Source organism: Biomphalaria glabrata, chromosome 4 (assembly GCF_947242115.1).
Source record: "Biomphalaria glabrata chromosome 4, xgBioGlab47.1, whole genome shotgun sequence".
In the NCBI taxonomy this organism is placed as follows: Eukaryota; Metazoa; Mollusca; class Gastropoda; family Planorbidae; genus Biomphalaria; species Biomphalaria glabrata.
The window spans coordinates 18,454,348-18,473,906 of record NC_074714.1 but is presented as its reverse complement, the minus strand read 5'-3'; the positions used below and the strand labels follow the sequence as shown (position 1 = coordinate 18,473,906).

Here is a 19,559-nt window from a genome sequence, read left to right as displayed (position 1 = left end):
TTAAAATATATATATATCGCTAGAACAAACATAATTGCAGGATCCAAAAATTAAATATTTCCATAACAAATAATATTTTAAATATATAATAATTTTTATAATATACTTATTATTATTGCTAGTTTATTTCCTCCAATAATATACAATTAATTTTAAAAATCTTATTTTAATGGATTATTGGATAATTTATCTATTAAAAATATTTGCATATATTAGTAAAATGTTTTTAAAAAGGACCGCCGTCCAGTTGTTGAATTAATTTAATTTTTTTGTAAAGAACAACAATTTAGTGTCGGGTAATCTAGATTAATTAAGTTGAAAAACAAACACAATGAAAACAAAACAAACACAATAAAAATTCAAACAATTTTTTAGATAACACAAAGAGTTTTATTATTGAATACCATATAATTTATTTAATAAAAACAAAATATTGACATTTTATTACCTTACATTGGCAAACATTTGTATAGGGTTGTGTTGTAGAAGTTAACAACAAATCACAAGCTAAGTAACTTTCTCTTTTACAGATTTAACTATATCAAAAAATTACATATCACTTTGTCTTTTATACATTCAAAAATATTAAAACTTTACATTTATAATGACGAGTTTTCAAGAAAACATATTTGCATCATAAAAACATTTAAAAATAAAAAAAAATTACAAGAATCTCAACTAAAGCATTGAAATAATAGGTATTATGTTTATTTTTTTTTAAAATTGTATACTAATCCAAAAAATTTGAAAAGAAATTAAAAATTTACTGAATTATTTAAAAATATGAAAGTTTAAAATGTCTTTTAAATATCATCAGTAAACATTGGATGCATACGACTTCATACAATTTATAAATTCTATTGGGCCTAAAGGATTATTTACACATACACAATTTGGACTATTGATCATTTTGTTTATCTATTTTGTTTTGAACTATGTCAATTGAGAGACAGAATGGTATCATACAGTTCCTCCCAATCAATGTCTTCATTGGAATTGATGGATGGAGAAGTGCTACAGTAGGCACTATCATTGTTATTTTTACATGCATTAGATTTTGGCATATCGCGGTCAAAAGGAGAAGAAATTTGGTCAAACTCTAGAACATTAATCTGTTGTGAGTCAGGCCGTGACACTGTGTAGTCTTCATTTATTGAACCTTTAAACAACTGGCACTCTACAGTCTGTGGAATGCTTGAGCTACTATGAGTGTCTTTAGTTTGATCCCATTTATTCTGTTGATGGAATGATTCCTTCTGATCATTAATTATGCCATGACGGGTGTTTTGACACCATTGTTCAAGTTCAGAAGCAAGGTCTATATTAAACTCTTCAATTCCCCATTCTAGAAGAGAGGTGTCTATGAGTGAACTTTCCTCAATGTGTATCACTTCATGAAGATTACCATGTTTCAGAGTCTCTGATAACATTTGTGAAATGTTTGCGTCAGGTTGTATTTGTTGAGTTTCTTGAGCCTTTAAAGACTCATCATTCTGGTCAAAGTATGCTTGGGGAATGTTTTTCGATATCATGTCAAGGCATGGAATATTCTTAGAGACCTTGTCATGTTCTACTTCGGTTGGAATTACAATCTCTTGAGGAAAAACATCTTTATGTTTTGATAACTCAACACTTTTCTGTTTTGAAGATTTTGTCCTCTTTGCAGAAAGAATCTTTTTCTGTTGTGAAATGAGACTCGATTGATGTGAATAGTTTGGCTGTATCCTGGGTACTGACAGCTGATTTCCAGCGTTTGTCTTTACAGGTTGCATTGATATCTGTTGTGCAACGTTTTCTTGCAAATATGGCCAAGACCTGTTGAAAAGAGGACCTGGCATTGGTGGTGAAAAGTTGTCCTGTACAGATACAGACATTTGCTGTGAAATAATTGCTTTTTTTAAAATAGATGACTCTACAGGAGCTATTGACATTTGTTGTGAAAATTGTCTGTTTCTAGGAGACACTGACATTTCTTGCGTTAAAGGTGCCTGTGTAAAGGGCACTGAAATCTCTTGTGAGAAATCTGAGTGTCTAGGAGGAATTGACATCATATGACTTCTTTGCACTCCGTGTGTGTCCAGCATTGAGCTGTAAAATACAAAAATATTACATGTTAATGTATGTAATAAAAACTTTTTTTATAAAATAAATAATGCAATTAATGTTTTAAAACAAAACCATATTTCTATATACACAGACATTTAAAATTGAGATTTAATCATTTTTTGTAACTCGAGACAAGTATTAAGGCTAGCTTTTTTTTTAATTTGCGATGGACAATTATACATTTCAAAGAGTATAAGGTATGTTGAAATTCAAAACTCTACGGACGTTTGAAACAAATAATGTATTTACAAATTTTAAGGAGCAAACTGCGATTACAAAGTAGGCTATTATTCTGACCATATATTAATATCATCTAACCGTTCAAAAGAAGTCTTATAACTAGTTTCTGAAAAGAAAAATAATTACAAATAATATATACCTGAAGTTGTTATGGACATCAGAGGATCCTGGCCAAAGATTTCTCTGGAAATGTGGCTGTTGATATGTGGTTGTCTTTGGAGTATTAGAACTGCAAGCTGCATGGAGGTGACCATATGAATTCTAAAATGGAAAATAAATGCAAAAATATATAGCACTTTTTAAAAGTAGAATTTTTTTAATTAAAATTTAACAAACAATTTAATGATATCTTATAAATGAAGAGAAATAATTATTATTTTTAGATTTTAAGGTATTTAACAAATAAAAACAAAACGACATGCTTAATATTAGGAAAGATGAAATAAAAGTAATGGTAAATAAATTCCTACTTATTCATGTTCCTAATAAAATATTTTTATGTTTTTGGAATACACAAGATTAACATTTTTTTTGTCTGCATGTATTAAACATTAAAAACATTGTTTATTTCAGAAAAAAAAAATATTTTTTAAAAATTTATTCATTCACATTATTAATAATATTTATAGTTATTTTTATAGAATATATTAACTATAATATTTTATTTCATATTGCCTATTTCGAGTGATGTAACTATTTCATGAACAATTTAGTAGTACAATTTAAAAGACAGAAAAACTGACATTTATTTATAAAAAAAAAGATAGATAGATAGATAAATAGATAGATACATAGATAGATAGATAGATAGATAGATAGATAGATAGATAGATAGATAGATAAACGATCATTATGAAATGTGTAATACTTATAAAACAGAATTTAGTAGTACAATTTAAAAGACAGAAAAACTGACATTTATTTATAAAAAAAAAGATAGATAGATAGATAAATAGATAGATACATAGATAGATAGATAGATAGATAGATAGATAGATAGATAGATAGATAGATAGATAGATAGATAGATAGATAGATAGATAGATAGATAGATAGATAGATAGATAGATAGATAGATAGATAGATAGATAGATAGATAGATAGATAGATAGATAGATAGATAGATAGATAGATAGATAGATAGATAGATAGATAGATAGATAGATAGATAGATAGATAGATAGATAGATAGATAGATAGATAGATAGATAGATAGATAGATAGATAGATAGATAGATAGATAGATAGATAGATAGATAGATAGATAGATATGATTTATGTAAAAAATTTTTATAACATTCAGCGCATAAAAACAAAATTTAAAAAAAAATGGTCAGCACAAAACTTGTAGGACACAGAAAGATTTGCGTCTCATTCATTACCGATTGTTCCAGTATCCTCCAGGTTCTGATTGCTTCAATGTTCCAGATCCACTCATATCTCTCATGATGCGAAATCAGATTCAAAGTTGAATTCAAAGGTCTACCAATGACGAAACTTTGTTGTCAAAATATTTTTTTTGAAATCTGCCAGATTTATATTTTGAATCAGGAAATTCTGTAAAACATCTTTTAAAAGAAAAACGTCCTTGTATCAAAACCAATAGAATAAAATGCGTCGTTATTGAATGTAACTTCAGAGAATTCTTAGACCACAAAGCTCTTGTTTAGTACTTGCTTTTTTATTGGAACAAATACTTGTTTGTATGTTACTTTCTTGGATTAATGTCACCATTAATGTTTTAATCTCGCTTGACATTTTCAAATAAAAAAATAAACTAGACTGCCTTTGAATTTGAATTGGACTACATAATTATTTAGACTCTACTAGATGGGAAAGTTTTACAAACTCCATTCAACTTTTTTATTCTCCTGTATTTCATTTTTATATTTTTTGATAAATAGATGGAAACCTTGCTGAACACAATAATGGCTGCATAAATGGTTACATATTTTTATAATTAAATAATTGCATAGGCTATATAGATAGTTATTGTCAATATTTACTAATAAACAGATAATTCGTTAAATATATATAGAATTCATGGATGGTAAGAGAAATCGTTTTTATATAAATTTAAAATAAAAATATTGAATTGGTAATTGTATACGCTATAATTTTAAAATTTAAATAACAAACTGATAGAAAAAAAATTAAAGACAAATATTAAATGAGAGTGATAGAGTGAGAGTGATAGCTTGATAAATACTTAAAAGAACACATGCTAATTATATTATTATTATATGCTACATCTCAAACATATTTATATGTAAAACGTTTTCTTGCTTTGTGTAGAAGTTGCTATTAGTTAAAAACTAATATTAACGTTTGCAATCCAATTAAAAGGGTTACAAATAAAAACCAAACATTTTTACTCCACTTTGTGATAGTTAGTTAATAATGTTACGGTATAGATGGAGTCACAAATAGGTAGAGAGACTCATAAATTAAAGTTTGAATTTTTAACGTACAAAAAGATATACCATATATATATATATAGACAGCTTCATGAGAATATTTATAAAATATTAGACAAGTGATGTGTTTAAAGATATTATTTGGTTAAGATGCATTATCTAAATAAAATATAAAAGATAAGGAGATAGATGAGAGAAAAGCAATAAAGATAGTATTATCGCATATAGATTAAAAGTTGTGTGTATTTTAAAGAACTGACAGAATTTTGTTGGCTAAAATATTGTTTATAGAAAGCTCTATATCTAGACCACATGAAAAGAGTGTTGTTCTTTCTTTTTTGTGAACATGTAGACAATTGTTCAATTACAACAAACGTTCCTTATTTTGCATTTTAGTATCAAGATTCAAGAACTCTAACTAGACTATTATATAGATACATAGCTCTAGAATTTTATATAGCTTAGAAAATACACATAATGCTTTGGTCCTAACATTGCTAACTAGAAGCAAGTTAGTTTTACTGCAAAAATAGATATAAATCACAAAGAAAAAAAAACAAAACTTACCTCTAGGCAATGTCTTTTGGAAGATGTGTCATAATGTTCATCACTTGTGCGTTTAGAAGTTTTTTCTGGAGGTGAAATAGGACTGGTGATGACAACATAAAAATTTCTTTTTGTTGGTGTAACTGTAGCCATCTTTGTAAACAGTCACAAATAATTCAGAAAAAAACACACTTCCAAACTTTACACGAAACAGAGACACCTTAATGAATACTTGTCTATAACAAACAGAACACTTATTGGAAATCCTAAAAAACACTTATATTATAAAAAGCAATGAGAACGCTGTGAGATACTCAGATTGAACTGAACAGATCTAGAGTCACAATCTCAAACTTATATAGACTTGGATTCTGTAATAGACTCCGCCCACTAGTGACCGTCGCTGTCCCCACCGCGCGCTAGGTTTTGCTTAGCCAATCATAGAGCACGCAAATACGTCACAAGCAACAAATGACACATGAATGATTGTCCACACCGAAGTGACCACTTTAAAAAAAATGAAAAAATGTTTGTAGTAAATAAGAAAAAGTAAAATGTTACGCTTTATTTCTAATCTAAACCAGAGTCCAGACCATTTAATTATTAATATAAAGTTAAAGTAATAAAAAATATAATAAACTAATGTCTTTTACCCCTTCACAACACATACACACACACTAATATATATATGTATATATATGATATTATAAATAAGAAATTGGGGTTGTAATTATTTTATTTTTTTCTTTGTAGTAAATGGTCTTATTTTTGGTGTAAAAATTATCGTTTATCATCATCATCATCATCATCATCATAAAACTCCATTAGAGTGAGGGCTTGAGAGGAGGCTCAAATCCTCTCTTGCAAAAGCCCTGGACAGAAACCCTGCTGTCTTGCGTAGTGCATGAATGTCGCCATACAGGTCGAGAATTTTGGGTTTCCCAGACCTGTCGAGACGGAGATCAGCAAGTCTGGGGCAGTCAAACAGAATATGAGCCACGGTTTCCTCTTCTTCCCCGCAGCGAGGGCACCGTGAATCAAAATTTGGCCATAGCCGCGAGAAATATGAGCCAACAGGACAGTGGCCTGTCCTGCACTGTGCTATAATAGCTTGCTCAGGCCTGGACAGCCTCCACCACGGTCAGGGCGCCTCATGCGCTCCCAGACTCCACGGGCTTTTTTGGGACTTGTCCCAGCACTCAAACCACTTTTCCATTTCTGTTTTTTGTATTATAGCCAGGGCTTGATGAAAGCTTACAGCCTGATCAGTGGGTGGAATTTGCCCTCCCTGGTGGGCCAAAGAGTCTGCGATTGTGTTGCCAGTCACACCTATGTAACTCGGTACCCACTGCATTATTACAGGGGTGCCATAGCGTTGTTTGATGTTATGTGACGCCATGATGACAGTGTTGATATTGGTGGGCCATGGTCCGGGGCTTTGCAAAGCATGTAATACAGATTTTGAGTCAGTGACCACAACAATCTGTGTTGCCCTCAAATGTCCCTCGCCGAGTTGAGAGTCAATGACTTTTAAGGCTTCACAGACTGTCATGGTCTCCGCATCAAAACTGCAAACACTACCACATGGTCCAAAGATTTTGACTGTGTGAGAGCCAAGAAAGTCGATGTAGGCTCCATAGCCTGCTCTTCCAGAATCTATTGATGCCGATCCATCAGTGTATGCAAAAAATAGCACTGGGCTTGAAGGTAATAATGGTCTCCAGAGCTAGGATTTAAAGGTCGTTAGATGAGGCGCCCTGAAAGCACTTCTCCAGAGCTAGGATTTGAAGGTCGTTTGATGAACGGCTTTGCTTAGTGGCATTAGGGTCTACTAATTTCAAGCGTATGTTTGGGGTTGTTGGGCGACACCAAGGGGGAAGGGGATGAAAGCGTTGAATGTTTTGTCGGTTGGTGGAGAGGCCAGCTTCATCAGATAGTTCATCATAGTGGTATGATGCATAAAAGACTGCATCTGGATACGTCTTCTGCATCTCCAACCATCCACTAGTTTTCTAGCTGGGAGGTATTCATCCAGCCTTTTATACCGCTCATAGCAGGTCAGTACTGACCTTTCCCTCCTAAGGGTTAGTGGAGCTATATTAGCTATTATTTCAGCCGCATTCACTGGACACCAAGGTACTTGTGTAGCTTTTCCATGCTGAGAGGTATTGATATTTAAAACAAGACTGTAAGGTGTATTCAGCTGAGATGCTTAAGATATTGAAAAGTATCCGATTTACGATATTTTTCTAGTATTCTTTCAAATAATGTAAAGCATTTAAATAGGATGGACCCTATAAAAATCTCGAAAATCAATATTCCATTGAAGATTAAAACTCTTTGCTCATTGTTTTAAAAGCCAATCCATTTACATTTTGGTCGAAAATACAAACTCTTTAGAGCAGGCATGTCAAACAAGGCGTTCGAGGGCCGCATGCGGCCCGCGACAACCTTGCATGCGGCCCACTTGTCCACCTAAAAAATTATCAAAATAATGTTAAACTATTACGCTGGAAAATAAAAGATGACAAGCTACTTGAATTGAAAATAGTATTTGTTAAACTGAGCATCGAGATTGAGTCTGCAGTGAAAGCAAGCTACATATTGTCAAACTTAATTGCAAGCCATAGCAAATCATTTAGTGAAAGGGATTTTATGAAGGAGTGCATCGTTAAAGCCGAAGTAATTTGTCCAGAAAAGGTGAAAGTATTCAAAAAATAGCGTTAACTAGGAACACTGTGGCAGATAAAATTAATCACATGTCAATCAGCTTGCGTTAACAATTAAAGAACAAAATAGATTTTGACTTATTTTCATTGGCTTTCGATGAGTCAACTGATGTAACGGGTGTATCACAGTTGGCTATATTCATAAGGACCTGTGACAGGAATTACGAGATATATGATTAGCTACTTGTTCTATGCATAACGCCACAACAAGCGAGGATGTTTTCGAGAAATAACAGGTGATATTGCAGTACAATTTATCTTTGTTAAAGCTAGCTAGTGTAACAACGGATTGCACACTAACCATTAGGAAATGATTTTGATGCAAAACTACTTGCAAATATAGGAGAGACTAATGCTAATTTTAAATTTGCTTATTTTCAGTGCATCATTCACCAAGAAACATAACGCACAAAGCAATTACAATTCCAACATGTCATAAGACTGGTTTCAGTCACTATCAATTTTATTCGTGCCTGTGGCTTAAATTATCGCTAATTTTCAATGTTTCTGAATGACATTGGACACGAAATTTGCTGGTTCTCCTGTCATAAAGAATTGAAGAGATTTGTTGAACTGCGTGAAGAAATTCTATTGTTTCTGAACATGAAAGGTAAACCTGTTGCAAGACTTGAATTTGAAACTTCAAAGTAAAGACTAAATTGTCACAACTGCGTGTGATCATGCGAAGTGCTTTCAAGCAAAATTACGACTGTGGATAAACCAAATATGAAGAGAAAATCTTGTTCACTTCTTAACGTGTCAGGAACTAAACATATTAAATACGGCTACAACATTTGGTAAATATGTCTTACACCTGGAATCGTTAATTGATGCTTCCACTGGCTGTTTTCATGACTTTGTTTGATACGAACAAGACTTTTTGTTTTTATCTCCATTTTCATTTGCTTCTGAAAATTCTGCTGGTAATGTGCAACTAGAGAAGATAGAATAGCAGTTAGATTCTTTGTTGAAAGTAAACTATAAAGAAGTTGCTGCGCCAAAATTTAGTTTTTTACCTAAACGGTACGTTGAATTGCGGAAATTTGCAGCCAGAATTCTAGCTATTTTTTGCAAGCACTGATCTCTGTGAGCAGTTCTTTTCTATAATGAAAGCTACAAATCACCTCACGGTTCTAGATTATCTGATCAAAATTTGTCGTCAGTGATGATAGTGTCATTTGCAAACAAACTTCTACCCGATTTTAATAAACTTGTATCTCAGAAAAATGTCAAGCATCAGGAAAAAGTAAAAAATGCGTAATCATACTAATTTTAAATTACAAAAAATAGTAATACAAATTTAGCTAACTAAGGGACAGGTATGACATTAATTATTGTATTCTATTGTATTGTTTCTAATTTACATAAAACTAGTAAGCTGTTTTGCAACTGATTTTGTCCACTGCGAAGGCCATTACAGGTCTTTGTTATAGTTAAGTCAATAAGACGGTGTCATCGGCAAACATCATAGGTGTCATAATTTATTGGTAAAAATATCTGGACTTTAATTTATTTTATTCTTCTTGTAATGATTCTGATGATTATATAAGGCGCTCCCTTACATGTCTTTAAAGCTTGCCGCCGTGCGGCGGTGTTTGCAGTGACACTTTTGATATTATACTCTGTTGACCACTGTGACTACACATTAGTATAGAAAGCACCTGAATATTTCTTTTTTAGTTTGTTTTTTTTTTTTTGGGGGGGGGAGAGGAGGAACTAGCTTGTTATTAAAAAAAACAACCTAAACAAATACTCAAGACTTGATTATTTATCTAAGCCACGGCACTTTTTATAGTGAAACAATAGCGTGCTAACCACTGCATACCCACGAGACGTTCATTTGAGTTTATTGTTATAGTTAAGTCAACAAGATGATTTCATCGGCTGACATCATAGGTGTCAAAACCCCATTGAAGATAAGAAATAGTAGTCTCTGTAGCTTGCGAGGTAAACAATAACTAAATACACAAAAAACTGTCCACTGCGACGGCCATTAGAGGTCTTTGTTATACTTAAGTCAACAAAACGGTGTCATCGGCGGACATCAAAGGTGTTATCACGGCACTATTTAGAGTGAAACAATAGCGTGCTACACCACTGCGTACGCACTGAGACGTAGATTTGAGTTTATTGTTTAGTTAAGTAAACAAAATAATTTCATCGGCGGACATCATAGGTGTCATAATCCCATCGATGATAAGAAATAGTAGTGGTGGGACTGTATAGTTTTTTTTTAGGTGTCTCTGAAAAGGAAAAGATACTATTAGTTTTGTGTGGTCTGTCTGTCCGTCCTTCCCGTTTAGATCTCGTAAACTATCAATTATGTAAGCAGTATTTTTTATTTAAAAAATACATCATTTTTACAACTATTCACTATTAAATAATAACAAACACAGGAGGCTATTTAAAGGGAGTTGATTATTTTACCGTTTTATAATTTTTTAAACACATTTTTAAATTGTTCTTTTTTTTAAGAAATAAATTCTAATTAGTATGCATATAAAAAGAAGAAATATTAAACAACAATTAATAAGTAGTTTTTCATAATATTACGCTAACTGCAGTGCGACTATTCTAGAATGTAACACTAACTTTTTTTAAAGAAAAATTCTTTTTCTTGAGGCTTTACAAAACCATTAGATCAAGTAGATACTCATTATAAGACATCAGATAGGCCAGGTTTATATCTATCTTTAAATTCAATTTCATTTATCCCTTGGTCTCCTTGATCTATGGGGCACCACACAAGATCTGTTAAACTTCTTTCTCCATTGCTCTGTTATTTGCATTTGAAAGAATTTTATTCTGATATTCGTTCTAAAAATAAAGAAACCTGCCTTTTTACCTGCCTAGCTGGACCACTTCTGAAAGAATTTCATTCTGATATACTTTCTGAAAATATTGAAAACTGCCTTTTAACTTTCCTGACTGGCCCACTTTGGGGGGGGGCGATTTTGAGTTTTTGTTTTCACACAGACTGTCTTTGTAACCTTGTTTTAATATGTATTGTTATTAAATATAAGTTTGATATGGAGTGTAAGTGTTTCCCAAATTAATGACAAAAAAGAGAAGTGGAAAATTTTTTTCTCATTGGGTAGTTCGGAGAGTTTCTAAATAACTCAGGACCTAGTTTATCATAATGAACGTTCATAAAGATAACATCAGTGATATTTAATGATTTTTTTGAGTGACGTTAGATAGAAAGGACACAATTTTGTAAAAAGTATTTTTTTAAGAGAGGGTGGTAATTAAGTAGTTAAGCACTTGGTTACTAAACTTGGGGTCCTGGTTTCGAATACCACTGTAGACTGTAGTTAACAATACCGTAATAATACTCGTTTAAAGAAATGTCGGCAATGGCGTCTTTTGTGGTAAACCAATAGCTTGCTACAGCGCCGTTTGTACACCACGATTTTCATTAGAGTCATTGTTATAGTTAAGTCAACAAACCGGTGTCATCGGCAGACATCATAGGTGTCACGTTCCATTGATAAGAAATTTTGTCTATGATTGAAAAAAAAATGTTTGGGGTGGGAGGGGAAGGGGATTTGTGAAAAATAGGATTCGCGCCGGGGCGGTGAATAAAACTAAAATAAAAATAGAAAGAAGACTTATAAAAGCAAATTATCTAATTAAGCAGTGCTATTGAATATGTATGGCGTTTTTTAATATGTATGGTACATGACTTCACTTGTTATAATGATTAATGGTTGCGTTTTGTGATGAAGTCCCAACCAATTTTTTTTTGTTTTTCCACGAAATAAAACATTCAAATCTTTTTGTAAAAGTATTATTGTTATTTGTGTTTGTAATTTTTTAAGAAATCAACATCTAATAAATAAACCTTTATCAAAATAAAACTAAATGACTTTCACAAAATAAAAACAAATTATAATACTTTAAAATCTATATATATCGCTAGAACAAACATAATTGCAGGATCCAAAAAATAAATATTTCCATAACAAATAATATTTTAAATATATAATAATTTTTATAATATACTTATTATTATTGCTAGTTTATTTCCTCCAATAATATACAAATAATTTTAAAAATCTTATTTTAATGGATAATTGGATAATTTATCTATTAAAAATATTTGCATATATTAGTAAAATGTTTTTAAAAAGGACCGCCGTCCAGTTGTTGAATTAATTTAATTTTTTTGTAAAGAACAACAATTTAGTGTCGGGTAATCTAGATTAATTAAGTTGAAAAACAAACACAATGAAAACAAAACAAACACAATAAAAATTCAAACAATTTTTTAGATAACACAAAGAGTTTTATTATTGAATACCATATAATTTATTTAATAAAAACAAAAATATTGACATTTTATTACCTTACATTGGCAAACATTTGTATAGGGTTGTATTGTAGAAGTTAACAACAAATCACAAGCTAAATAACTTTCTCTTTTACAGATTTAACTATATCAAAAAATTACATATCACTTTGTCTTTTATACATTCAAAAATATTAAAACTTTACATTTATAATGACGAGTTTTCAAGAAAACATATTTGCATCATAAAAACATTTAAAAATAAAAAAAATTACAAGAATCTTAACTAAAGCATTGAAATATAAGGTATTATGTTTATTTTTTTTTAAATGGTATACTAATCCAAAAAATTTGAAAAGAAATTAAAAATTTACTGAATTATTTAAAAATATGAAAGTTTAAAATGTCTTTTAAATATCATCAGTAAACATTGCATGCATACGACTTCATACAATTTATAAATTCTATTGGGCCTAAAGGATTATTTACACATACACAATTTGGACTATTGATCATTTTGTTTATCTATTTTAATTTGAACTATGTCAATTTAGAGACAGAATGGTATCATACAGTTCCTCCCAATCAATGTCTTCATTGGAATTGATGGATGGAGAAGTGCTACAGTAGGCACTATCATTGTTATTTTTACATGCATTAGATTTTGGCATATCGCGGTCAAAAGGAGAAGAAATTTGGTCAAACTCTAGAACATTAATCTGTTGTGAGTCAGGCCGTGACACTGTGTAGTCTTCATTTATTGAACCTTTAAACAACTGGCACTCTACAGTCTGTGGAATGCTTGAGCTACTATGAGTGTCTTTAGTTTGATCCCATTTATTCTGTTGATGGAATGATTCCTTCTGATCATTAATTATGCCATGACGGGTGTTTTGACACCATTGTTCAAGTTCAGAAGCAAGGTCTATATTAAACTCTTCAATTCCCCATTCTAGAAGAGAGGTGTCTATGAGTGAACTTTCCTCAATGTGTATCACATCATGAAGATTACCATGTTTCAGAGGCTCTGATAACATTTGTGAAATGTTTGCGTCAGGTTGTATTTGTTGAGTTTCTTGAGCCTTTAAAGACTCATCATTCTGGTCAAAGTATGCTTGGGGAATGTTTTTCGATATCATGTCAAGGCATGAAATATTCTTAGAGACCTTGTCATGTTCTACTTCAGTTGGAATTACAATCTCTTGAGGAAAAACATCTTTATGTTTTGATAACTCAACACTTTTCTGTTTTGAAGATTTTGTCCTCTTTGCAGAAAGAATCTTTTTCTGTTGTGAAATGAGACTCGATTGATGTGAATAGTTTGGCTGTACCCTGGGTACTGACAGCTGATTTCCAGCGTTTGTCTTTACAGGTTGCATTGATATCTGTTGTGCAACGTTTTCTTGCAAATATGGCCAAGACCTGTTGAAAAGAGGACCTGGCATTGGTGGTGAAAAGTTGTCCTGTACAGATACAGACATTTGCTGTGAAACAATTGCTTTTTTTAAAATAGATGACTCTACAGGAGCTATTGACATTTGTTGTGAAAATTGTCTGTTTCTAGGAGACACTGACATTTCTTGCGTTAAAGGTGCCTGTGTAAAGGGCACTGAAATCTCTTGTGAGAAATCTGAGTGTCTAGGAGGAATTGACATCATATGACTTCTTTGCACTCCATGTGTGTCCAGCATTGAGCTGTAAAATACAAAAATATTACATGTTAATGTATGTAATAAAAACTTTTTTTATAAAATAAATAATGCAATTAATGTTTTAAAACAAAACCATATTTCTATATACACAGACATTTAAAATTGAGATTTAATCATTTTTTGTAACTCGAGACAAGTATTAAGGCTAGCTTTTTTTAAAATTTGCGATGGACAATTATACATTTCAAAGAGTATAAGTTATGTTGAATATTCAAAACTCTACGGACGTTTGAAACAAATAATGTATTTACAAATTTTAAGGAGCAAACTGCGATTACAAAGTAGGCTATTATTCTGACCATATATTAATATCATCTAACCGTTCAAAAGAAGTCTTATAACTAGTTTCTGAAAAGAAAAATAATTACAAATAATATATACCTGAAGTTGTTATGGACATCAGAGGATCCTGGCCAAAGATTTCTCTGGAAATGTGGCTGTTGATATGTGGTTGTCTTTGGAGTATTAGAACTGCAAGCTGCATGGAGGTGACCATATGAATTCTAAAATGGAAAATAAATTCAAAAATATATAGCACTTTTTAAAAGTAGAATTTTTTTAATTAAAATTTAACAAACAATTTAATGATATCTTATAAATGAAGAGAAATAATTATTATTTTTAGATTTTAAGGTATTTAACAAATAAAAACAAAACGACATGCTTAATATTAGGAAAGATGAAATAAAAGTAATGGTAAATAAATTCCTACTTATTCATGTTCCTAATAAAATATTTTTATGTTTTTGGAATACACAAGATTAACATTTTTTTTGTCTGCATGTATTAAACATTAGAAACATTGTTTATTTGAAAAAAAAAAAAAAATTTTTTTAAAATTTATTCATTCACATTATTAATAATATTTATAGTTATTTTTATAGAATATATTAACTATAATATTTTATTTCATATTGCCTATTTCGAGTGATGTAACTATTTCATGAACAATTTAGTAGTACAATTTAAAAGACAGAAAAACTGACATTTATTTATAAAAAAAAAGATAGATAGATAAATAGATAGATACATAGATAGATAGATAGATAGATAGATAGATAGATAGATAGATAGATAAACGATCATTATGAAATGTGTAATACTTATAAAACAGAAGGGTGAGAGACAGATAGATAGATAGATAGATAGATAGATAGATAGATAGATAGATAGATAGATAGATAGATAGATAGATAGATAGATAGATAGATAGATAGATAGATAGATAGATAGATAGATAGATAGATAGATAGATAGATAGATAGATAGATAGATAGATAGATAGATAGATAGATAGATAGATAGATAGATAGATAGATAGATAGATAGATAGATAGATAGATAGATAGATAGATAGATAGATAGATAGATAGATAGATAGATAGATAGATAGATAGATAGATAGATAGATAGATAGATAGATAGATAGATAGATAGATATGATTTATGTAAAAAATTTTTATAACATTCAGCGCATAAAAACAAAATTTAAAAAAAAATGGTCAGCACAAAACTTGTAGGACACAGAAAGATTTGCGTCTCATTCATTACCGATTGTTCCAGTATCCTCCAGGTTCTGATTGCTTCAATGTTCCAGATCCACTCATATCTCTCATGATGCGAAATCAGATTCAAAGTTGAATTCAAAGGTCTACCAATGACGAAACTTTGTTGTCAAAATATTTTTTTTGAAATCTGCCAGATTTATATTTTGAATCAGGAAATTCTGTAAAACATCTTTTAAAAGAAAAACGTCCTTGTATCAAAACCAATAGAATAAAATGCGTCGTTATTGAATGTAACTTCAGAGAATTCTTAGACCACAAAGCTCTTGTTTAGTACTTGCTTTTTTATTGGAACAAATACTTGTTTGTATGTTACTTTCTTGGATTAATGTCACCATTAATGTTTTAATCTCGCTTGACATTTTCAAATAAAAAAATAAACTAGACTGCCTTTGAATTTGAATTGGACTACATAATTATTTAGACTCTACTAGATGGGAAAGTTTTACAAACTCCATTCAACTTTTTTATTCTCCTGTATTTCATTTTTATATTTTTTGATAAATAGATGGAAACCTTGCTGAACACAATAATGGCTGCATAAATGGTTACATATTTTTATAATTAAATAATTGCATAGGCTATATAGATAGTTATTGTCAATATTTACTAATAAACAGATAATTCGTTAAATATATATAGAATTCATGGATGGTAAGAGAAATCGTTTTTATATAAATTTAAAATAAAAATATTGAATTGGTAATTGTATACGCTATAATTTTAAAATTTAAATAACAAACTGATAGAAAAAAAATTAAAGACAAATATTAAATGAGAGTGATAGAGTGAGAGTGATAGCTTGATAAATACTTAAAAGAACACATGCTAATTATATTATTATTATATGCTACATCTCAAACATATTTATATGTAAAACGTTTTCTTGCTTTGTGTAGAAGTTGCTATTAGTTAAAAACTAATATTAACGTTTGCAATCCAATTAAAAGGGTTACAAATAAAAACCAAACATTTTTACTCCACTTTGTGATAGTTAGTTAATAATGTTACGGTATAGATGGAGTCACAAATAGGTAGAGAGACTCATAAATTAAAGTTTGAATTTTTAACGTACAAAAAGATATACCATATATATATATATAGACAGCTTCATGAGAATATTTATAAAATATTAGACAAGTGATGTGTTTAAAGATATTATTTGGTTAAGATGCATTATCTAAATAAAATATAAAAGATAAGGAGATAGATGAGAGAAAAGCAATAAAGATAGTATTATCGCATATAGATTAAAAGTTGTGTGTATTTTAAAGAACTGACAGAATTTTGTTGGCTAAAATATTGTTTATAGAAAGCTCTATATCTAGACCACATGAAAAGAGTGTTGTTCTTTCTTTTTTGTGAACATGTAGACAATTGTTCAATTACAACAAACGTTCCTTATTTTGCATTTTAGTATCAAGATTCAAGAACTCTAACTAGACTATTATATAGATACATAGCTCTAGAATTTTATATAGCTTAGAAAATACACATAATGCTTTGGTCCTAACATTGCTAACTAGAAGCAAGTTAGTTTTACTGCAAAAATAGATATAAATCACAAAGAAAAAAAAACAAAACTTACCTCTAGGCAATGTCTTTTGGAAGATGTGTCATAATGTTCATCACTTGTGCGTTTAGAAGTTTTTTCTGGAGGTGAAATAGGACTGGTGATGACAACATAAAAATTTCTTTTTGTTGGTGTAACTGTAGCCATCTTTGTAAACAGTCACAAATAATTCAGAAAAAAACACACTTCCAAACTTTACACGAAACAGAGACACCTTAATGAATACTTGTCTATAACAAACAGAACACTTATTGGAAATCCTAAAAAACACTTATATTATAAAAAGCAATGAGAACGCTGTGAGATACTCAGATTGAACTGAACAGATCTAGAGTCACAATCTCAAACTTATATAGACTTGGATTCTGTAATAGACTCCGCCCACTAGTGACCGTCGCTGTCCCCACCGCGCGCTAGGTTTTGCTTAGCCAATCATAGAGCACGCAAATACGTCACAAGCAACAAATGACACATGAATGATTGTCCACACCGAAGTGACCACTTTAAAAAAAATGAAAAAATGTTTGTAGTAAATAAGAAAAAGTAAAATGTTACGCTTTATTTCTAATCTAAACCAGAGTCCAGACCATTTAATTATTAATATAAAGTTAAAGTAATAAAAAATATAATAAACTAATGTCTTTTACCCCTTCACAACACATACACACACACTAATATATATATGTATATATATGATATTATAAATAAGAAATTGGGGTTGTAATTATTTTATTTTTTTCTTTGTAGTAAATGGTCTTATTTTTGGTGTAAAAATTATCGTTTATCATCATCATCATCATCATCATCATAAAACTCCATTAGAGTGAGGGCTTGAGAGGAGGCTCAAATCCTCTCTTGCAAAAGCCCTGGACAGAAACCCTGCTGTCTTGCGTAGTGCATGAATGTCGCCATACAGGTCGAGAATTTTGGGTTTCCCAGACCTGTCGAGACGGAGATCAGCAAGTCTGGGGCAGTCAAACAGAATATGAGCCACGGTTTCCTCTTCTTCCCCGCAGCGAGGGCACCGTGAATCAAAATTTGGCCATAGCCGCGAGAAATATGAGCCAACAGGACAGTGGCCTGTCCTGCACTGTGCTATAATAGCTTGCTCAGGCCTGGACAGCCTCCACCACGGTCAGGGCGCCTCATGCGCTCCCAGACTCCACGGGCTTTTTGGGACTTGTCCCAGCACTCAAACCACTTTTCCATTTCTGTTTTTTGTATAATATCCAGGTCTTGATGAAAGCTTACAGCCTGATCAGTGGGTGGAATTTGCCCTCCCTGGTGGGCCAAAGAGTCTGCGATTGTGTTGCCAGTCACAACTATGTAACTCGGTACCCACTGCATTATTACAGGGGTGCCATAGCGTTGTTTGATGTTATGTGAAGCCATGATGACAGTGTTGATATTGGTGGGCCATGGTCCGGGGCTTTGCAAAGCATGTAATACAGATTTTGAGTCAGTGACCACAACAATGTGTGTTGCCCTCAAATGTCCCTCGCCGAGTTTTCTAGCTGGGAGGTATTCATCCAGCCTTTTATACCGCTCATAGCAGGTCAGTACTGACCTTTCCCTCCTAAGGGTTAGTGGAGCTATATTAGCTATTATTTCAGCCGCATTCACTGGACACCAAGGTACTTGTGTAGCTTTTCCATGCTGAGAGGTATTGATATTTAAAACAAGACAGTAAGGTCTATTCAGCTGAGATGCTTAAGATATTGAAAAGTATCCGATTTACGATATTTTTCTAGTATTCTTTCAAATAATGTAAAGCATTTAAATAGGATGGACCCTATAAAAATCTCGAAAATCAATATTCCATTGAAGATTGAAACTCTTTGCTCATTGTTTTAAAAGCCAATCCATTTACATTTTGGTCGAAAATACAAACTCTTTAGAGCAGGCATGTCAAACACGGCGTTCGAGGGCCGCATGCGGCCCGCGACAACCTTGCATGCGGCCCACTTGTCCACCTAAAAAATTATCAAAATAATGTTAAACTATTACGCTGGAAAATAAAAGATGACAAGCTACTTGAATTGAAAAATAGTATTTGTTAAACTGAGCATTGAGATTGAGTCTGCAGTGAAAGCAAGCTACATATTGTCAAACTTAATTGCAAGCCATAGCAAATCATTTAGTGAAAGGGATTTTATGAAGGAGTGCATCGTTAAAGCCGAAGTAATTTGTCCAGAAAAGGTGAAAGTATTCAAAAAATAGCGTTAACTAGGAACACTGTGGCAGATAAAATTAATCACATGTCAATCAGCTTGCGTTAACAATTAAAGAACAAAATAGATTTTGACTTATTTTCATTGGCTTTCGATGAGTCAACTGATGTAACGGGTGTATCACAGTTGGCTATATTCATAAGGACCTG

The 19,559-nt window shown here is 31.5% G+C and overlaps 1 protein-coding gene across 1 annotated transcript; it reads right to left on the bottom strand.

Annotated features, from left to right (window-relative positions):
• Nucleotides 1–12,758: 12,758 nt before the first annotated feature.
• LOC106050866 (uncharacterized) lies at nt 12,759–17,326 on the bottom strand. The gene is made up of 3 exons (XM_056026457.1): nt 17,195–17,326; nt 14,423–14,544; nt 12,759–14,024 (listed from the first exon to the last, which is right to left on the bottom strand). Exons 1-3 carry the CDS (start codon nt 17,324–17,326, stop codon nt 12,875–12,877), a joined length of 1,404 nt encoding a protein of 467 aa, XP_055882432.1. The 3' UTR covers nt 12,759–12,874.
• Between the last annotated feature and the right edge of the window lie 2,233 nt (nt 17,327–19,559).

What these genes read in the sequence shown, in the direction of transcription:
- LOC106050866 (XM_056026457.1), bottom strand. Translation starts at nt 17,326, where the DNA reads ATGGCTACAGTTACACCAACAAAAAGAAATTTTTATGTTGTCATCACC. An exon ending in CCAAAAGACATTGCCTAGAG is followed by an intron (nt 14,545 to 17,194) that starts GTAAGTTTTGTT and finishes TTTCCATTTTAG; the next exon opens with AATTCATATGGTCACCTCCA. An exon ending in GATGTCCATAACAACTTCAG is followed by an intron (nt 14,025 to 14,422) that starts GTATATATTATT and finishes TGTATTTTACAG; the next exon opens with CTCAATGCTGGACACACATG.